Source organism: Corapipo altera, unplaced genomic scaffold (assembly GCF_003945725.1).
Source record: "Corapipo altera isolate COAL_440 unplaced genomic scaffold, ASM394572v1 49, whole genome shotgun sequence".
NCBI classification, from domain to species: Eukaryota; Metazoa; Chordata; class Aves; order Passeriformes; family Pipridae; genus Corapipo; species Corapipo altera.
Genome location: NW_020884879.1, coordinates 14,669,154 through 14,684,810, shown reverse-complemented (window position 1 = coordinate 14,684,810; position 15,657 = coordinate 14,669,154). Strand labels below are relative to the sequence as shown.

Here is a 15,657-nt window from a genome sequence, read left to right as displayed (position 1 = left end):
CTCTACTCCAGATGTGCTGGCATAACACTTTTCTTCACTGATTAAATAATGGAAGATGGGAAACCAAACAAAAAATACATGACAATTCTTTTCCCTTTCCACAATTATAGTATTTTTAGACCCGGTGCTGACTCACTAAAGCTAAAGGTCTGCCCTTTAGTCTTTTTGGCAGTCCCATACACAGAGACAAAAAAACCCTTTATCTTTTCAAGAGATCCAAATCAAACTACTGTATGACTTTAGTACTCTTTTAAATTATATAGGATTTCCTCAATATTGATATTTAATTACATTGATATTTAATTCCTGTGGCATAAGATTAAATGTGAAGTATTACGGACAGAAGACAGAAGCTGGTAGAAGAACAGTTGGGTTTTATATACACATCAATAAATAACTACACTGTGACTGTCTCACTGATCACCATTTCGTTTTGATGAGCGTGCATCATGTAAACTTCCAAAGGCAAACATCTTTGTTTCTTTAGGTATTTATGTGCACAAACCTGTACAGTAAGCACAGTTTGAGAATTCAATACTGTATTTGAAGAGCTGTACTTAGAAAAAAAAAAAATAGAACCTGGATTAAAGAAGCCAACTAATAAGAAATGCTTATAAAAGTGATGCTATTATGTAAGCCAAAATCTGAGAAACTTGATAGTACATAGCTCTTACTACACCTCTTGTGTACAGAATTGGGTATGATTGGGTAAGTGGAGTCTTTGGTCATCATCAAGTGATGATTTGCTCCAACTGCAAACCCTCTTTTTAAAGTTCATTTAATCAGATGATATCTGGTGTGCACATTGACCTGTAGACGAAGAAAGTTCTTGTATGACTCCTGTCGCTTCAGATACCGTGGAGATGGTGGTTCACCAAACACATTACCTCGAGCAAAAGGAGAGGCCTGTGCAAATGTAAAACCTAGGGGAGGGGAAAAATTACAGACAAAAATCAAAGCAAATTTAAGACAGCAAGTCAGAGTGAAGAAGGGAGAATCTAAGACACTTGTTTCAAAAGGTATCTTATGACACCCATAATTCAATACTATAACTGGGATTAAAAGTTATTACATTGCCTGCCTACAATATTGCCAGGTTTTAGCTGCTTAATTAATAATATCAAAGTGAGTTTTTTTTTTTACTGAATAACACCTACAAAAATCATATATTTTCCTGATTGATCTGCAGTTTAGTATCTAAAAATATTACCTGCAAGTTAATAGAATAGCAAATACTTTACACCTCATAACTTCACTGCTTGCAATTACTCTTAGAACATATAGTTCTGTTCCTTAGGTTTATTCACTACTTAAAAACACAGTATCCTAATAGAACAAATATTTAGGTAAAATAGCAAAGGATGCTACAAAAAACGAAGCCCCAGACTGGCAAATAAAATCCTAAGCAGTCAGAAAACTGAATTCTGGAAGTATAAGGTGCCTTCTGTACTATGAAGCAGGAAGCGTCAGGCCTCCTTTAGCTCTGAGTTACAAACATGTCATAATCATACAGTCCCAAAAGCTCTAGATAGGAGGATTAATTCAGATACCACACAGAGCAGATTTTGCAGAACAGAATCCCCACAGGAAATAGAGGAGAAAGAAAGGAAGTAAAGGAAAAGTAGAGTAAGTTGTGTTAACTTGCCAGCTCATACAGCATGTTCTTCACTCATATCATGCCTTCTCTGAAGGAGAGTGCCTCAAAGATGTGCAAGAGTAACAGCTCCACTGAGCTCAGACAAACATTACATTTCCCTATATGGTGATGTACCATCTAAGTCAGATGAAAGCAGAAATAACACATACACGTATTCCCATAGGAATGCATACGCTTACTACCACAGTCTAACCTTAGGAGCATGTGCTTGCACACCAAGGAGTACACTTTGAGGTGTTATTCTTCCTTACATGGAAGCAGTGTTTGAATCTTTCCAAAATGTAACTAAATTTACATGTAGCTCTTTCAGGATGGAGTTACTTCCCATAGATATGTTCCATGCAAAAAAGCAGAATAAATTTTATATACCATTTAGAAGGCATGGATACAAGACAGACACAAGTTACTATGGAAAGTATCAAGGAAAACACTTGCTGTGTACCAGCTACTATCCTTCAAGTTCCTCTTTTAGTGAGTTGGTGTACAAAAAGCCCCTGCAAATCCAACCAACCAAACCCACCAAAACATATACAATGTCACTTCACTGCCTGGCTGATCAAATTCAAGGTGCAAGACTATAAAGTTCCCATCACTGATGTGCACCACCACCTGATTTCAAAGTAAGTGGTCTAACCAGGGGGCTCTTTGCTGTTTTACATTATTACTTTATCGGCCTTCCCTGTTTCATTCTCACTAAATGATTAAATATACAGCCTGTAAGAGATAAAGAATAAGAGGTGGGACAGAAGGAACAAAAGTTAGTAGTAAAGACAGTGAGTTGTAATCATGCAAAGTAGATCTATGCCCCAAATACCATGTAACTCTTTATACAGCAGTGCAACAGTTCGGACAGGAGAAAGAAAAGTAGCATCTGACTTAAGAAGATCATCACCGATCCTGGTGTTTGCCTAAACTAGGGACAGATCTGGAGTACCACAGTGTTCTCATTTAGATGTCTCACAAAATGTAAGAAGTATTTGTTTTTAAACATGAAAAAAACAAAATCTCTATAACTTGGAGGCAGTGCACAGGGCTGCATACGGACCTAATTTACCTGTAACTTTTTAGAACTTGTTAAGCTCATTACTGTACCAATTTCACCTTAAATCTCTAATATACACCTAAAGACCTTCCATCTCCTTTTATTTCGTATTCTCACCTACTATATAGCCGTATTTTACTATGTCATTTAAGAATTTAAAAAGTACGTATGAGGATTTGATTAGATAACACTGAACCTGGAAAACTAACATACTGATCCTGACTCGTCAGTGCTAAAACACTGATTAGTTACCACTACTGACAAGACAGATAAGAAAATACATTTTAAGGGCACGCAGTGACAGCAATGAAGAAGTTTGGGAAAGAAGCATGATACTGATTTTCACACACAGAGAGCACTAACACTATCACAAGACTACTAAAAACGGGTAAAGAACTAGAGAATTTTGATCACTAAGACTTATGGATAATTAGAGCTGTAATATAGTATAAACCTGCTATTTTATTTGTAGATGCTTCTGTGTTCTCAGGTCTTGAGGAGGCCAAACTTAGGTCAACAGCTACAAGAGCCCTTTTATCTTCATATAGTCTTGCCTCTGGATTATGATATGCATCTTCATTTTGCTTGTGCATGATATTCAAGTCCGCTAAAGGAAAGGGGAAATAACTGTTTATAGTATTTTATTCTCATAAAAAGCACGTTCACCCCAGATTCTCAAAAATACAGGGGTTTTTGACTGAATTCCACTTTTCCTGAGCATATCAGCTATGGGAACAGAAGATTCAGGCAAAGACAAGAATATAGAGGCTAAAGGTGAAATACTTAGGTACTATTAATATATATAATGTGTATATATATTACATATAATTAATATATAATTAGGTACTATTAATTAGCTGATTAAAAGATTTATTTTGTTGCTTTTCTTTTGTCAGGAACGATTCTTCACAATAAACCTCCCATTTTTCCACCCCAAAATGCTATTAAATGAAAAGATAAAGAGCTCAAAGACAAAAGTGACTGACGAGTCTATGTTGACAAACAGGTATTTAGAAACCACCCCTTCTTCTATCTCCTTAAACCTGTAAAACACTTTTGAGTTTAGTGTTGGTATTTAAGTACTGAATCTCTATTTGATTACTATTAGGAGTGATAAGTGCACTGAAGCATTGAAGTGTATTTCAGTTTTCATGTCTTCAGTAATAATCCAGATGCAAATTTCTATATGTTAGCAAAGCAACATTATCCAGCATTTGCACCAAAATTTACATGGTGCCTGATCAAAGATGTTGATTTCAACTGGTTTTGAAGTGTTACCATACTATACCTAGAAGGTTCATTTCAAAACAAAAAAAGTACTGCACAGTTTTCAGACTACCTTTTGAAATAGCATTTCTGATAATTATGTAATCATAATGATAATTACGTAGTCATTTAAGCACATGGATTCCAGGAACTTCAAATTACATTCCTCTCTGTACAGCAGCCTTTGCACATATCAGAATCTCAAAAGCTATTTACAGACATTTTTAAGAGGATAAAAAGACAAGTCACACTGCATAAAAAAGAGACATGGTAGAAAGCATGTGATGTTTCACGCCATTTGACTCATAGCTTATCCATCATGTTGCCAAGCTATGGTGGGAAAAGAACTTTACATATGTAATTCAGGAAAACATAGTAAGAAGCTTCTTTCTCTCAGTTCCTCATTTACAGATAAAGTTCTCAGTAGAGCTCAGGCTAGTGTGAGACCTCTACATTTCCACTCTCACCACTGTTAAAGCGCAGAGAAAGAAGCCAAACACTTAAATGCAGCATCTAAAGTCAGGCAGTATTAACACCTCTATCTGCTCTGGCAATAAATGTAAGCTTGGATCCTTAATGCAAGCTTCTGAACTTGTAATTTGGCTACAAAATCTTTAAAAAAGCATTTAAACTTCACCTGCTACCCTCAAACTACACTATTAATTTTGCCATATGTTGCTCAGGTGTCATATAACTGAAACTAACTACTTATCCAAGTAAGCGTTCCATGATTTACTGGAAGGGTGGATGAACAACTTGCCTGGATCACAGTTATTTCCCAGCTCACTACTCCCATCTTGTATAAAAGAGCATTTGGAAAAAACTAAGTCTTAAAAAACATTACTGTAGACTGCTCTTTATAGCCACTTACCAGCAGTGTTACTTGTGGAAATTTAAATATTCCACTTAGCTTTGTATATTTATATTAAACATGCTTCCATTTTCCATGTCATAAGTAGAGATTTCTAACCCTTGAAATTACTTTTGAAAAGAAAAACAATTTAAAACTTGTCCCTGGACACGTTTAAATAAAAGTCTTCACAAGAGAGCATACTTGTATTGCTGATGATTCTAACAGCTTGTTTTCCTCCTTCTCCCTTTACGACTGCATCTTCACTTCTACTTGACATATCCTGCATTGCCCATTTTGTTCAAATTGTACTCTTCGAATGCCTCTACAGAAATCAAAATAATTACCAAAATATTCCTAGAGTGCACCTCCTTGAAACAAGTAAGTCTATTTGTCAATAAAGGGTTACTAGTGTTACAAAACAAGGGATAACATAGCTGAATAGAGCCTTTAGGAGAGCAAGAAAACATCAATCTTGAAAAGACAACACATAATTTTGGCAAACATACTTATCAGATTTCCTTTCGCATCTCTGAGAGGAGCACCACCACCACTTCTTCCCCAGGGGTTGTAATTCTTCATTTCTGCTTCTAACTTGGCTTCATAGCGCTCCTTCTCCTCTCGCTCCTGCCTGCGCCGCTCTTCTCTCTCTCTTATCTAAAAACAAACCAAAGTCAGTTCCATAAAAATATCACATTAGGTACAATTTTAATAAAAAGTTAACAGTGCCAACTGAATGCTCTCATTATCTATTTCCCTCATCTGTATCAAGCAGATCCAAACATTTCACTGTCTATGCTGCAGACAGTGCATTGAATACCGTTGTGAAAACGTGCATGGCCAGTTGTGCATAATCAGAGAAACACACAGATACACATTGTAAGACTCCCAAGTTCCAGAAATGTTCACATCTGACACTGGATCTATATTTAAAGTTCCATTTCTCTGCATCTTTGAAACAGATGTTTATACTGCCTGAAAACCAAACAGGGAAAATTGTACAATACTACAACACTTGCTTCTCTCAACCTGGTATATTTTGTTCAATCAAAACTTAAACTAGAGATGACTCCTAACAATAACTGCCTTAACAGAATGATACACAATTCTATAACCATTGATGAACTAGTTTTCTGCAGTAATACCATATGATGTATGTATGTAACACAGAAATGTTCATACAGATTGTTCTTCCTTATCTTCAAAATCAGGTTAAATTTATGTAACTAAATTTCCTCATAAACGTAACATATACAAAGTGAACAGCTGTTAAAAAGTTCCTCTTCTACTTAGAGCTTTTCAAACATTAACTACTATCTATGTAACTAAAATATATTACTGTATTTTTTTTTAAGTTTGCATGTGCATTAGATAAACTTACTAATTAGATAAATATAGTTAGTATAAACCACTTGTGAGGGTGATGAGGCACTGCAACAGGCTGCCCAGAGAAGCTGTGGATGTTCCATCCCTGGAAGTGTTCATGGCCAGTTGGGATATGGCTCTGAACAACCTGCTCTAATGGTAGGTGTCTCTGCAGGGGGAGGTGGAACAAGATGACCTTTAGGGTCCCTTCCAAGTCTAACCATTCTGTAATTCTATGATTTCCCCTTATCAAGTAGTCATACAATTTCATTAGAGATATAATGAGTCAACAAACACCCATCTAGCTCCTTCAACCATTTATAAAAATGGTCAGTCTTGTCAACAGGAAAAAAAAGCAGAATGCCTTCTGTTTGCTTTCAACCATAAGCAGCATAATAACTCTGAAAAACTGTATCGTGCAATGTTTATTAGACCTTTATGTCAAATTGTGCAGTCTCTCATATGGCAAGACAAAATTTACTTAAGCCCATAGTAAAAAAATGCCTTTAGAGAAGCATATGTGCAATATCAGACACTATTCCTAAATGTTTATTTAATTCTTTATTTGACTTTGCTCGGCAGCCTTTCTTTTATCCCTATGCACAATCATAATTAGAACTATAATATTTTTATAGCCATTATTTACCTCCAGCAAAGAAATATATAAAGAATAAGATAAGAAAATATTAAGTGCCACTGAACTGGGTTCTAGTAAAATATCTTCCAAAATAATATGCCTCATTATGGCCAAATAAATTTTATAAACTCCCACAAGGTACAGCAGCAAAAGGCCACTAAAATGAGTAGGGGTCTAGGATGTCTACTGGAACAGGGGATTCGAAAAATTTGTCTAGTCTATCAAAAAGGAAGCTAAAAATGGTAAGACACCACTGCAAACACACTGGAAACTAACATCAGGGAAGCTTTTGAATTAGTGTCCAAATGATCACGAAGAACTTACTGAAATTAGACTGTTCTTAATAATTATAGCAATAATGTTCAAAAGCAATCTTTTAGCAGGAACATCACAGCACCATAATCCACTGCCTTTAAGATGCAGGTTCTTATGTTTATGAAAATAATCATACAAAGCTTCATGCCTGGAACTAATGTTTGCAGTAAATCTTAACATTCTCTCTGCCTCTGACAAAAAAAATTGAAGAGCTTACTGTCTGTTTGAAAAGCTAAAGTGAACCAAAGCAAGGTCTGAGGAACGTGAGGAAGGAAGTGATGAAGGGAGGGAGAGTTAGAAAACTTTATACTTGTAAGCTAAATAAAAATGTCTGAAAGAGTACTATGGTTACAGCTATTACACGTTAAAAAATAAAAGAATAAAGAGTCAGAAGCTTTATCACTCAGTACCTGCTGTTGTAATTCTTGTTGGTAAGATAATGTTGCCTCTTTGGAAGGCTGTGTTTTTTCTTCAGAAAATATTCCTATGCTTCTTTGTCTGTCTCCTGTATTCCTCTGTCCAATGTTACTTCTGAATTGAAAAACCACACATACAAAAGGAAAACATCACAGGGTCCAGATGAGGGGAATTAAAAAAAAAAGAAAAATAAAAATTCCTGCCTGAAATACTTAAAAGCTGTTTTCCACAGCCTGGCAGATTATAATCCCAAACATTTTCATAAATCTATATGAAAGTAGGAGTTTGCTGAATTATTGGTCTACTGTTTAGACAGAAATCCTTCATTATAAGTTTGAAGAGTTGTGTTTAATATATTTTATTTCAAAGGCATGTCCATTCTCAGCAAAATAATCCCAACACAAAAAGATAAACCCAAACAAAGAATATGAATCCAGATAACACTTACACAGATTGCTCTACTGGGGCTTGATTTAAAGGAGGATCCAGATTAGGAGTGGGCTGCATTCCCATCATACCAGTACCATCTACACAGAAAAAATAAAAATACCATTTTAAATTTTGAATGCTCGGGTATAAGTATTTGTCATCACTTAAAAGAACAGAGTTCGCTGCTCTGACTCTGTAAGTGCAGAATTACTAACAGGACTCTCAGCTTCTATAAAAAATTTAGCTAATCCATAATGCCCTCTAAAGCAAGAAATACAATGCCAAGGTACAAATCTATTTCTTAAATTCAACTAAACCCCTTTAAATTTTACAAATTACTTCAATAACATATTTTAAAATGAAATAACAAAATTAAATAACTTGCTTAATGGTAACACTTGTCCTCATGCTTTCCAAATGTATCATCTAATTGCAGTACATCTGGCACCTGTACTCTCACTGAAACAAGACCTGCAGCACCTGCCACAATGGGCTTGAAATTACTGTGCGTATTACTGCTTGTGTTCAAGACAATTTCACTGTTCAAATATTAAGCACTAGCAATATTCCAGTTTGAGTAACCAAGCTTTAGGACAACTTAACTCTCACATGTGAATTTCAAGTATTAGTTTTTTTAATACTCTAAACTGTAAGCCATTTTATCCTAGAAGTTATACTGATACAAGGGTTAAAAACAAACACCAAAACAAAACAATAACTACCAAAATAAAATATACAGGAAAAAAAAAATGAAACCAAACAACCCCATCAAATTCCCCAAACTTCTGTGAGTTAAAACAGTGGTCTGAAAATAATATTACAAAGAAAAGATAAAATGCATGGAACTTTTAAATAAGGAAACAAACAAGTCTTTCTCAAACCCTAAGCTATCACATAACAAGACAGTAGAAATTTACAATGGAGACAGAAAAAAAAATCCCAAAACTTTTGCTCTTCAGTCTCCAGCTTTCCTGAAATTCCTCAGTGCATACAAATACCATTCAAATAAAACTAGTAAAAGAGTTATTTTTGTAAGGTTTTTTTTCCCCCTTTATTTTACCGTTTCTATGAAGGTAGCTGTCCTAGTTAGAGCAGCCAGGACCAGTTCATCACTGTGTGGGTGTAACCCAAACTGTGTATTCTACACCCTCTATGTCATTTCCCAGAAGCTGCTAACAATAGACCATTTGCAGCAGCTGCCCAGAGCACACCTGACCCCTCAGGCTATAAGCTGGGTGTTAAAAAGCCTGTGAGATAGGAGGATGTTCCTATCCTCACACCAATGACTCAAGTGTGATAACTCCCCTCCAGGGAGCCATTAGCACCTTCACACCCAGCCTGAGGGGTCATGTCTGCTAATGGGCCACCAAGGACCCCAAAAATATCTCACAACTCACAACTACCCATTGAAGAACTTCCCATCCTGCAGCAGGTACTGGGCATTCCCACTCGAACCTAAGAGTATATAATCTTGGGGTCTTGGGACTTCTGAGCCCTCACTCGTCAGATCCAGAGGAGGACCAGAACCTCAACCAGACTGTGACCAGCACTCTCACCAACAGGTTTTCCTCCCCTTTTACTTTGGACTCAGGGGGGCCATGTGGGGCTCAGCACAGGGGCCAACAAACATCATTCTGTGTGTGCCCCAGTGTGCTGGGTTTTGTAGGTTAAAACCAATTGTCTGCCTGTATAATTGTATTTACTGTATTATTGTTATTAAATTGTAACTCTGATTTATAATCTCTTTTGAATTGGGTTCAGTTTACCTTTACCTTTCAATTTACCTTTAAACTGAAAGGTAAAGGTAAACCAATGCGCTTGCAACAAACGTGGGTAGAGCCCTTCCCAAATCTTTGTTCGCAAAGCCCAGCCATCATGATGATGATGATGACCTTTAAACCAGCACAGTAGCACAACAAATTTTAAAAAGTATTTCTGCTTTTTCCTCCAAAAAAGCAAAGAAAAGAAAAGAGAGAAAAACACACACCACACGATCCAGTCCCTCCACACACACATCACAATTGTTTCTCTCATGAAATCATTTTTGAAGCGCTCCAAGGACAGACCAAAAAAAGTCCTTAAAATACAAAGGTAGAATTCTTTGTACATTATTTTACGATATTTAATGTATTAATGTTCTAAAAATATTTAAAATTATATCTGAAATTGTAACAACACCAAACATGAAATGAATTATATTAGTTAAGTAAATTTAGAAAATAATGTTTTAATTATCAAAATTATAATGAAAATGATAATGTAGGAGGAGTAATGGCTAAGTAGCCGAGACTAGAGCTTGTTCAAGTGATGAACAAGATTTCTGGAAGCCACAGCCCCTTTTGTAGTTGAAAAAAAACTACTTCATTCAAAAACACCATTGGAAAAAAGCCCTTTTCATTTAATCTAAAAAATGAGTTCAATTTGCTGTCGCTAGTTCCACATTATTCATTATTTAACTAGATTAAAAGTAGTCACCTTAATCACTCTAACAACCAATACACCTAAAATCATCCACTTACAATACGCAAGAGCGGGATCCAGAGGATTCCTAGCCCCATAAAAGTAATATGCGTCATCATAAGGTGTTCTATAGTTGTCTGTCAGAACTGGTGGTGGAGGCGGTGGCAATGGTGCAAGCCTTAAAGAAAAAAGGGACACAGCTCTTTGGTTTGCTGTGCAGCTGAAAAGAGATCATCAAAAGAAGCGAAGTGAGGAGGGAAAAGAGAGGGAGGGAAAGAGAAGGGAGGGGGAATGGGAGTAGAAAGAGAATTCATTATGAAAAAAATTCTAATTTAATTCAGCTGAAGACCTCTCATTAGTGCCGTGCAGAAACAATAAGCCTCAGTAGGGAATTTACCTTCCCTTAGGGAGTAGTACATGAACCCACACTATTCCAGAGATCTAAAGAACATAAAACAAGCACGCCTTCTTTTACTAGTTCAGTTAATGATACTTACTGGTTACATCAGTAACAGTAAATAAAACAAGGCAAGGATTAGTCTCTGGTCAAAGGCTGAGTAGCTCAGCAAAGCTTCAGCCACATGCCTGAAGCTCCTTCTCTCTCTCTCAACAGTTTAGCCTCAATCACAGCATCTAATGGACACTGTCCTTGCCTACAGTGCATTCCTGAGCTTAACCTTGGGATATTGCTAACTGACAAATTCATACCATACCAGTCTTCTGAAAATATGGACATTGCTGGGCATCTGCCCAAGCATCCTCACACATGATTCAATATTACAGGCATGGACATAACTTCTACAGCACAACCCTTATACAAACACCCACTTTGAGAGAGCTGTCTTCACAGATAATCCAGCCTCCACAGATTTTTCAAAATAAAATGTGAAGAAATTGACATTTTATTCCAGTGCAAAGTAGTCAGTTTTCTGTTAATTGTCAAAATATTATTTCTACCTCCACCAGTTCCTTGGAGAAAGATCAGTAGCACCACTGAGCTCTACCTCAGCAGCAATAACATCCTTAACATCAATCTTATTTAACGTGCAAAATGAACATGATGGTGAAGCACCTGGGAGCTGCTATTTCACCAAGAGTGCTGGCTAGCCCTCTGTGAAAGTCTTTATCACTCTGAAAGTCTTCATTCACTGGAGAGGCTGAAGGGGCAGGCACTGGAGTTTGGAAAGCCACCCTGGGCCTTTCAGGAGGTACTTTCTCTTCAGAAGCTCTTGCCGTGAAGCCAAACTGCTTCAGTCTATTTGGCTAAAAGGGTAAAAAAAAAAAAGGTAAGAGAAAAAAAGAGTGTAAACAAAAAAACAAAACAAAACAAAACGGTTATCTTGTCATTACTAGGAGATATTCTGACCTTCCATTTAGGTTATTTTAAACACTTCACTGGGTCCCAACTAGCTGTTCAAATTTCTAGTAATTGCAGGTTTTTCTCCCAGTGATTTACTGGGAATCTAATACTACAAGGAAATCTATGAAGTTTATCACAGATCTACAAAAAACAACCTCTGTGGCAAGTTTCAAGAAGCATACAGTTCTAGTTAATACCCAGAAAAAAGAATATTTTTGTCTGTAGTACGGGTTATCTACAGCTGCCAATTTTCTACACTGACAGAATTGTCACATTATAATAGGCATAGGAAAAGTTTACAAAATCCCTCCCTCCCATCCCAAGACTGAAATGGTTCATAATCACTAAAAACTAAAACACATACTGAGACTTTTTCCAATAAACATTTCCTTGCAATACCATTATTTCATTTTTTAAGTTCCTTCGATTTTATTGATTTTTTCAACCACAACAATTATGAATTTTTGGGGCGGTTCTTTTTAAAAATAGAAGTAGCAAATGTTTATTGATAACTGGTAGCCTCAGAAGAAATTCAAAAGCAACATGCAAATAATGCAAAGGCATGCAAGTCAGTTAGTTTCAGAACTACCCTATCACATCCAGAAAGCCCTTACAGCAACTGCTATGTATAACTATTTTAATGTTTATTTAAATAAGTTAATATAATAGAAGAATGGAAACAAATCATACAGTGTATAAGTAAAACAGATTTTGTTCTGAATTCACTGGTCCTAACATTGCAGTGCTTCAACTAACATGCATTCAGAGAAAGTAATACCAGAAACCAGCTAATTATTAAATATCTAACAGCAAATCATAAACCCTACAATATGGAAGTATTTCAGCAAAATATTAAATCTTTACCTCCTCATCACTTAGCTGCAAGACAGTATATACAAAGCAGTTAGTACTCACCAATCACAGACTACAGCATTAAGATAAAAATTCTCAAAATCTACTTGATTTGCTTGTAACATTTAACTTCAAATTTCTATATGTGAATACAAAATTAGCTAACAGATACAAGCTACAGCAATTGAAAATTATAATACAGTCTACAGACTATTTTTTAACTTGTCTTTTCAAATCCAGTGTCTTGAGCAGAAGAACATTTAAAACAGCCTTTTTCACTAACTTTAATGTGAACTGTTCCCAAAGTGCCCCAGATTTCAGCTCTGTAGCTAATTTCAGATGTGACTGTGGTACTCAGTTCATCCTGGGAATTGTTTCATTTTAACGAGCCAAACGTCTACATTTATAGATTCTTAATCAGGCATTGCTATTTAACCAACCTGTAATTAATCAAGAAATCCACCTAATTAGAATCTCTCCCTGAGAGGCAATTTAAAGCTAACAGTGACTGATGCTTAATGAATGCAGCAATTCTACTTAATTGAAGGCTTTCAGCTAAATTAGTGGGTTTAAAACACTGTGCATGCTCTGGACGTGCTCTAGATATAATTTTATTCCTACAACAGGCACTTTTGAGATACATATGGTATACTGAGTGCTGCAGCAAAGCATGCTTCTGCATAGTCAGCTTTGATTAGACAATACTGTTTACACTGACCTTGCAGCCTGCTGAGCCAAAGGACCCAGCATCCTCTGCTCAGTTTTGTCTCTTTTCCTGCCTGGCTCTCAGCAGTATACTCCATCTCTCTCCCTTTCACCATCTGAATCCCTGATCAGCCAGTTGACCTCTCTAAGCCAACTAAAGCAGCAAAAAAGATTCAGATTTTTGCCAGCTAACCAAGCTGACTCAGTTTGCAAAACGGATCAAACAAGCAAGACAGACACTTTCAGCAGGGAGGGCAGGAACACACACCCAGAGCAGTGTTCTCCCTCCCCATTTAGAAGTAAGAATTTTGATTGAGCTTCGCTGCTTGTCTGCACACATTCTCAGCCTCCTGCCTCACATGCTGACTAATAAAATCTTACAGCTATCCACCCACCTTCATTTTCTAGCAAATAGGACCTCCTTTCACCTCTGCTGGACCCTCCAGAAATGGCATAAGTTTCTTGCATTCAAAAACACCCAGCACTGCTGATAATTTAAACCAGTTACCAGTTAAATTAATAACCAGTCTATTCTTGATTGAAACGGTTACCAACTCTTCAGCAGCAGATCTCCAAGAAGCAGTGGCTTCAGGCACATAGCAAACACACAGGCAAATCATGCAAGTTCTGCAACAAGCAGTCAGCTACTAGTGCTATAGTGCTGACAACCTACTCCTTGATATATGCTAATCAAAAATTTTAACATAATCATCACCTCACTAAGGAAGTGGAGACAGTAGGAACTCTGCATTACCTTTTACAAGCAACAAAATATTAAGCATCTTGTTTTTTACAAAATCCTATAAAAATGCTTGCAATCCTGAACACTACATGGAATCATTTAAAAACAATTACAAATTTGAAATTAAAAATTGATACAGTGAAATCAACTCGTCTGCAAAACAACTAGATTTTTTCTTAATTGAAAAAGAGAAAAAACTTTTTGCAGCATACTTTACATTTCCAGGGAAAGGTTACTACTGTTTGCATGTAAACAGGCTAGCAATGGACACTAAGAATTTTTTTTATGATAATCAGTGCCTGTCCAAAATTTCCACTTGGTCACTGCACAAGAAAATGTTCAATAACTTCCATGAAAATACTTTCCTCTTAAGCTGACAGCATGTGTAACGTGCCTGTGCTGGTTTTGGCTGGGGTAGAGTTAACTTTCTTCACAGTGGCTGTTACGGAGCTATATTTTGGATTTGTGTTGAACACTGGGTTGATAATATAGTGATGTTTTTGTTATTGCAGAGCAGTGCTTATGCAGAGGTAAGGCCTTTTCTGCTTTTCATACTGACATGCTGGTGAGGAGACTGTGGGTGCATGGGAGGTTGGGACAGCTGCCCCCAGCTGACCAAAGGGACATTCCAGACCATATGACATCATGTTCATTATATGAAGTGGGGGCAAGAAGAAGGGAGGGATGTTCAGAGTGATGGTGTTTGTCTTCCCAAGTCACCATCATGTGCGATGGGGCCCAGTTCTCCTGGAGATGCCTGCCCATGGGAAGCAGAGAATTAATTCCTTGTGTTGCTTTGTTTGTGTGTGCAGGTTTTGCTTTCCCTATTAAACTGTCTTTCTCTCAACCCATGAGTTTTCTAGCTTTTATCCTTCCTATTTTCTCCCCAGTCCCACTGGTGGGGGATTGAATAAGCGTCTGTGTGGGGCTTGGCTGCTGACTGGGGTTAAACCATGACACAGCCTTATCATCCTTGGTTTCAATTTTGTTCTATGCTGATGCCCTATTAAAAAAAACCCACAAAACAATCAGCATTTATCATTTTATAGAAGCCCTACAGAGTTTTGTGACTGAGCAAGAAAAAAGGAAAAGTCTATATAGGTGAAAGAAAATCCAAGTTTCTTACCTTCTTTTCTGGGTCATGAGCTCCAGAAGCAGCAACTAAGAGCTCAAGTTCCTTCTCACTGTTTTGTTGGGGATTTTTTTTTAAAAAAAAGGATCATATCAGAAAGTAGTAACAACTATACTCATTCTTTCAAAGCACAGAGCTCACAACTTGGTAGTTAAAATAACTCTGAAAATACAGGATAACAGAAGACAATGATCCACTTGAATTCTTCTGGAGTCAGTGAAGGAAACTGTGTAATATTTTAAATAAACAGAACTCTCAAGAAGCATCTGGCTATCATCTATTCCACCTAAAAAAATCCAACTACCATAAAAGGACAAATCACCACAAACCTGTTTACTACAACTTTTCAGGACATTTCTTAAAAATGTATCTTTATTCACATTAAATAAGTTAATATTAAATACACTGAAATGAATTATTCAAAAGTG

General features: G+C 36.6%; 1 protein-coding gene across 11 annotated transcripts in view; it reads right to left on the bottom strand.

Annotated features, from left to right (window-relative positions):
- Nucleotides 1-15,657, bottom strand: part of CSPP1 (centrosome and spindle pole associated protein 1) — a 66,801-nt gene that overhangs the window by 22,819 nt on the left and 28,325 nt on the right. For 9 of the 11 annotated variants that reach the window (XM_027638789.1, XM_027638794.1, XM_027638795.1 and 6 more), the window contains 8 exons: nt 15,224-15,281; nt 11,511-11,701; nt 10,498-10,616; nt 7,998-8,076; nt 7,543-7,663; nt 5,325-5,472; nt 3,154-3,306; nt 811-923 (listed from right to left, as the gene is read on the bottom strand). In XM_027638789.1, coding sequence (XP_027494590.1) covers nt 811-923; nt 3,154-3,306; nt 5,325-5,472; nt 7,543-7,663; nt 7,998-8,076; nt 10,498-10,616; nt 11,511-11,701; nt 15,224-15,281 — 982 coding nt within the window. The remainder of the gene's footprint in view (nt 1-810; nt 924-3,153; nt 3,307-5,324; nt 5,473-7,542; nt 7,664-7,997; nt 8,077-10,497; nt 10,617-11,510; nt 11,702-15,223; nt 15,282-15,657) is intronic. The other 2 variants (XM_027638798.1, XM_027638800.1) reach the window with 1 other exon arrangement.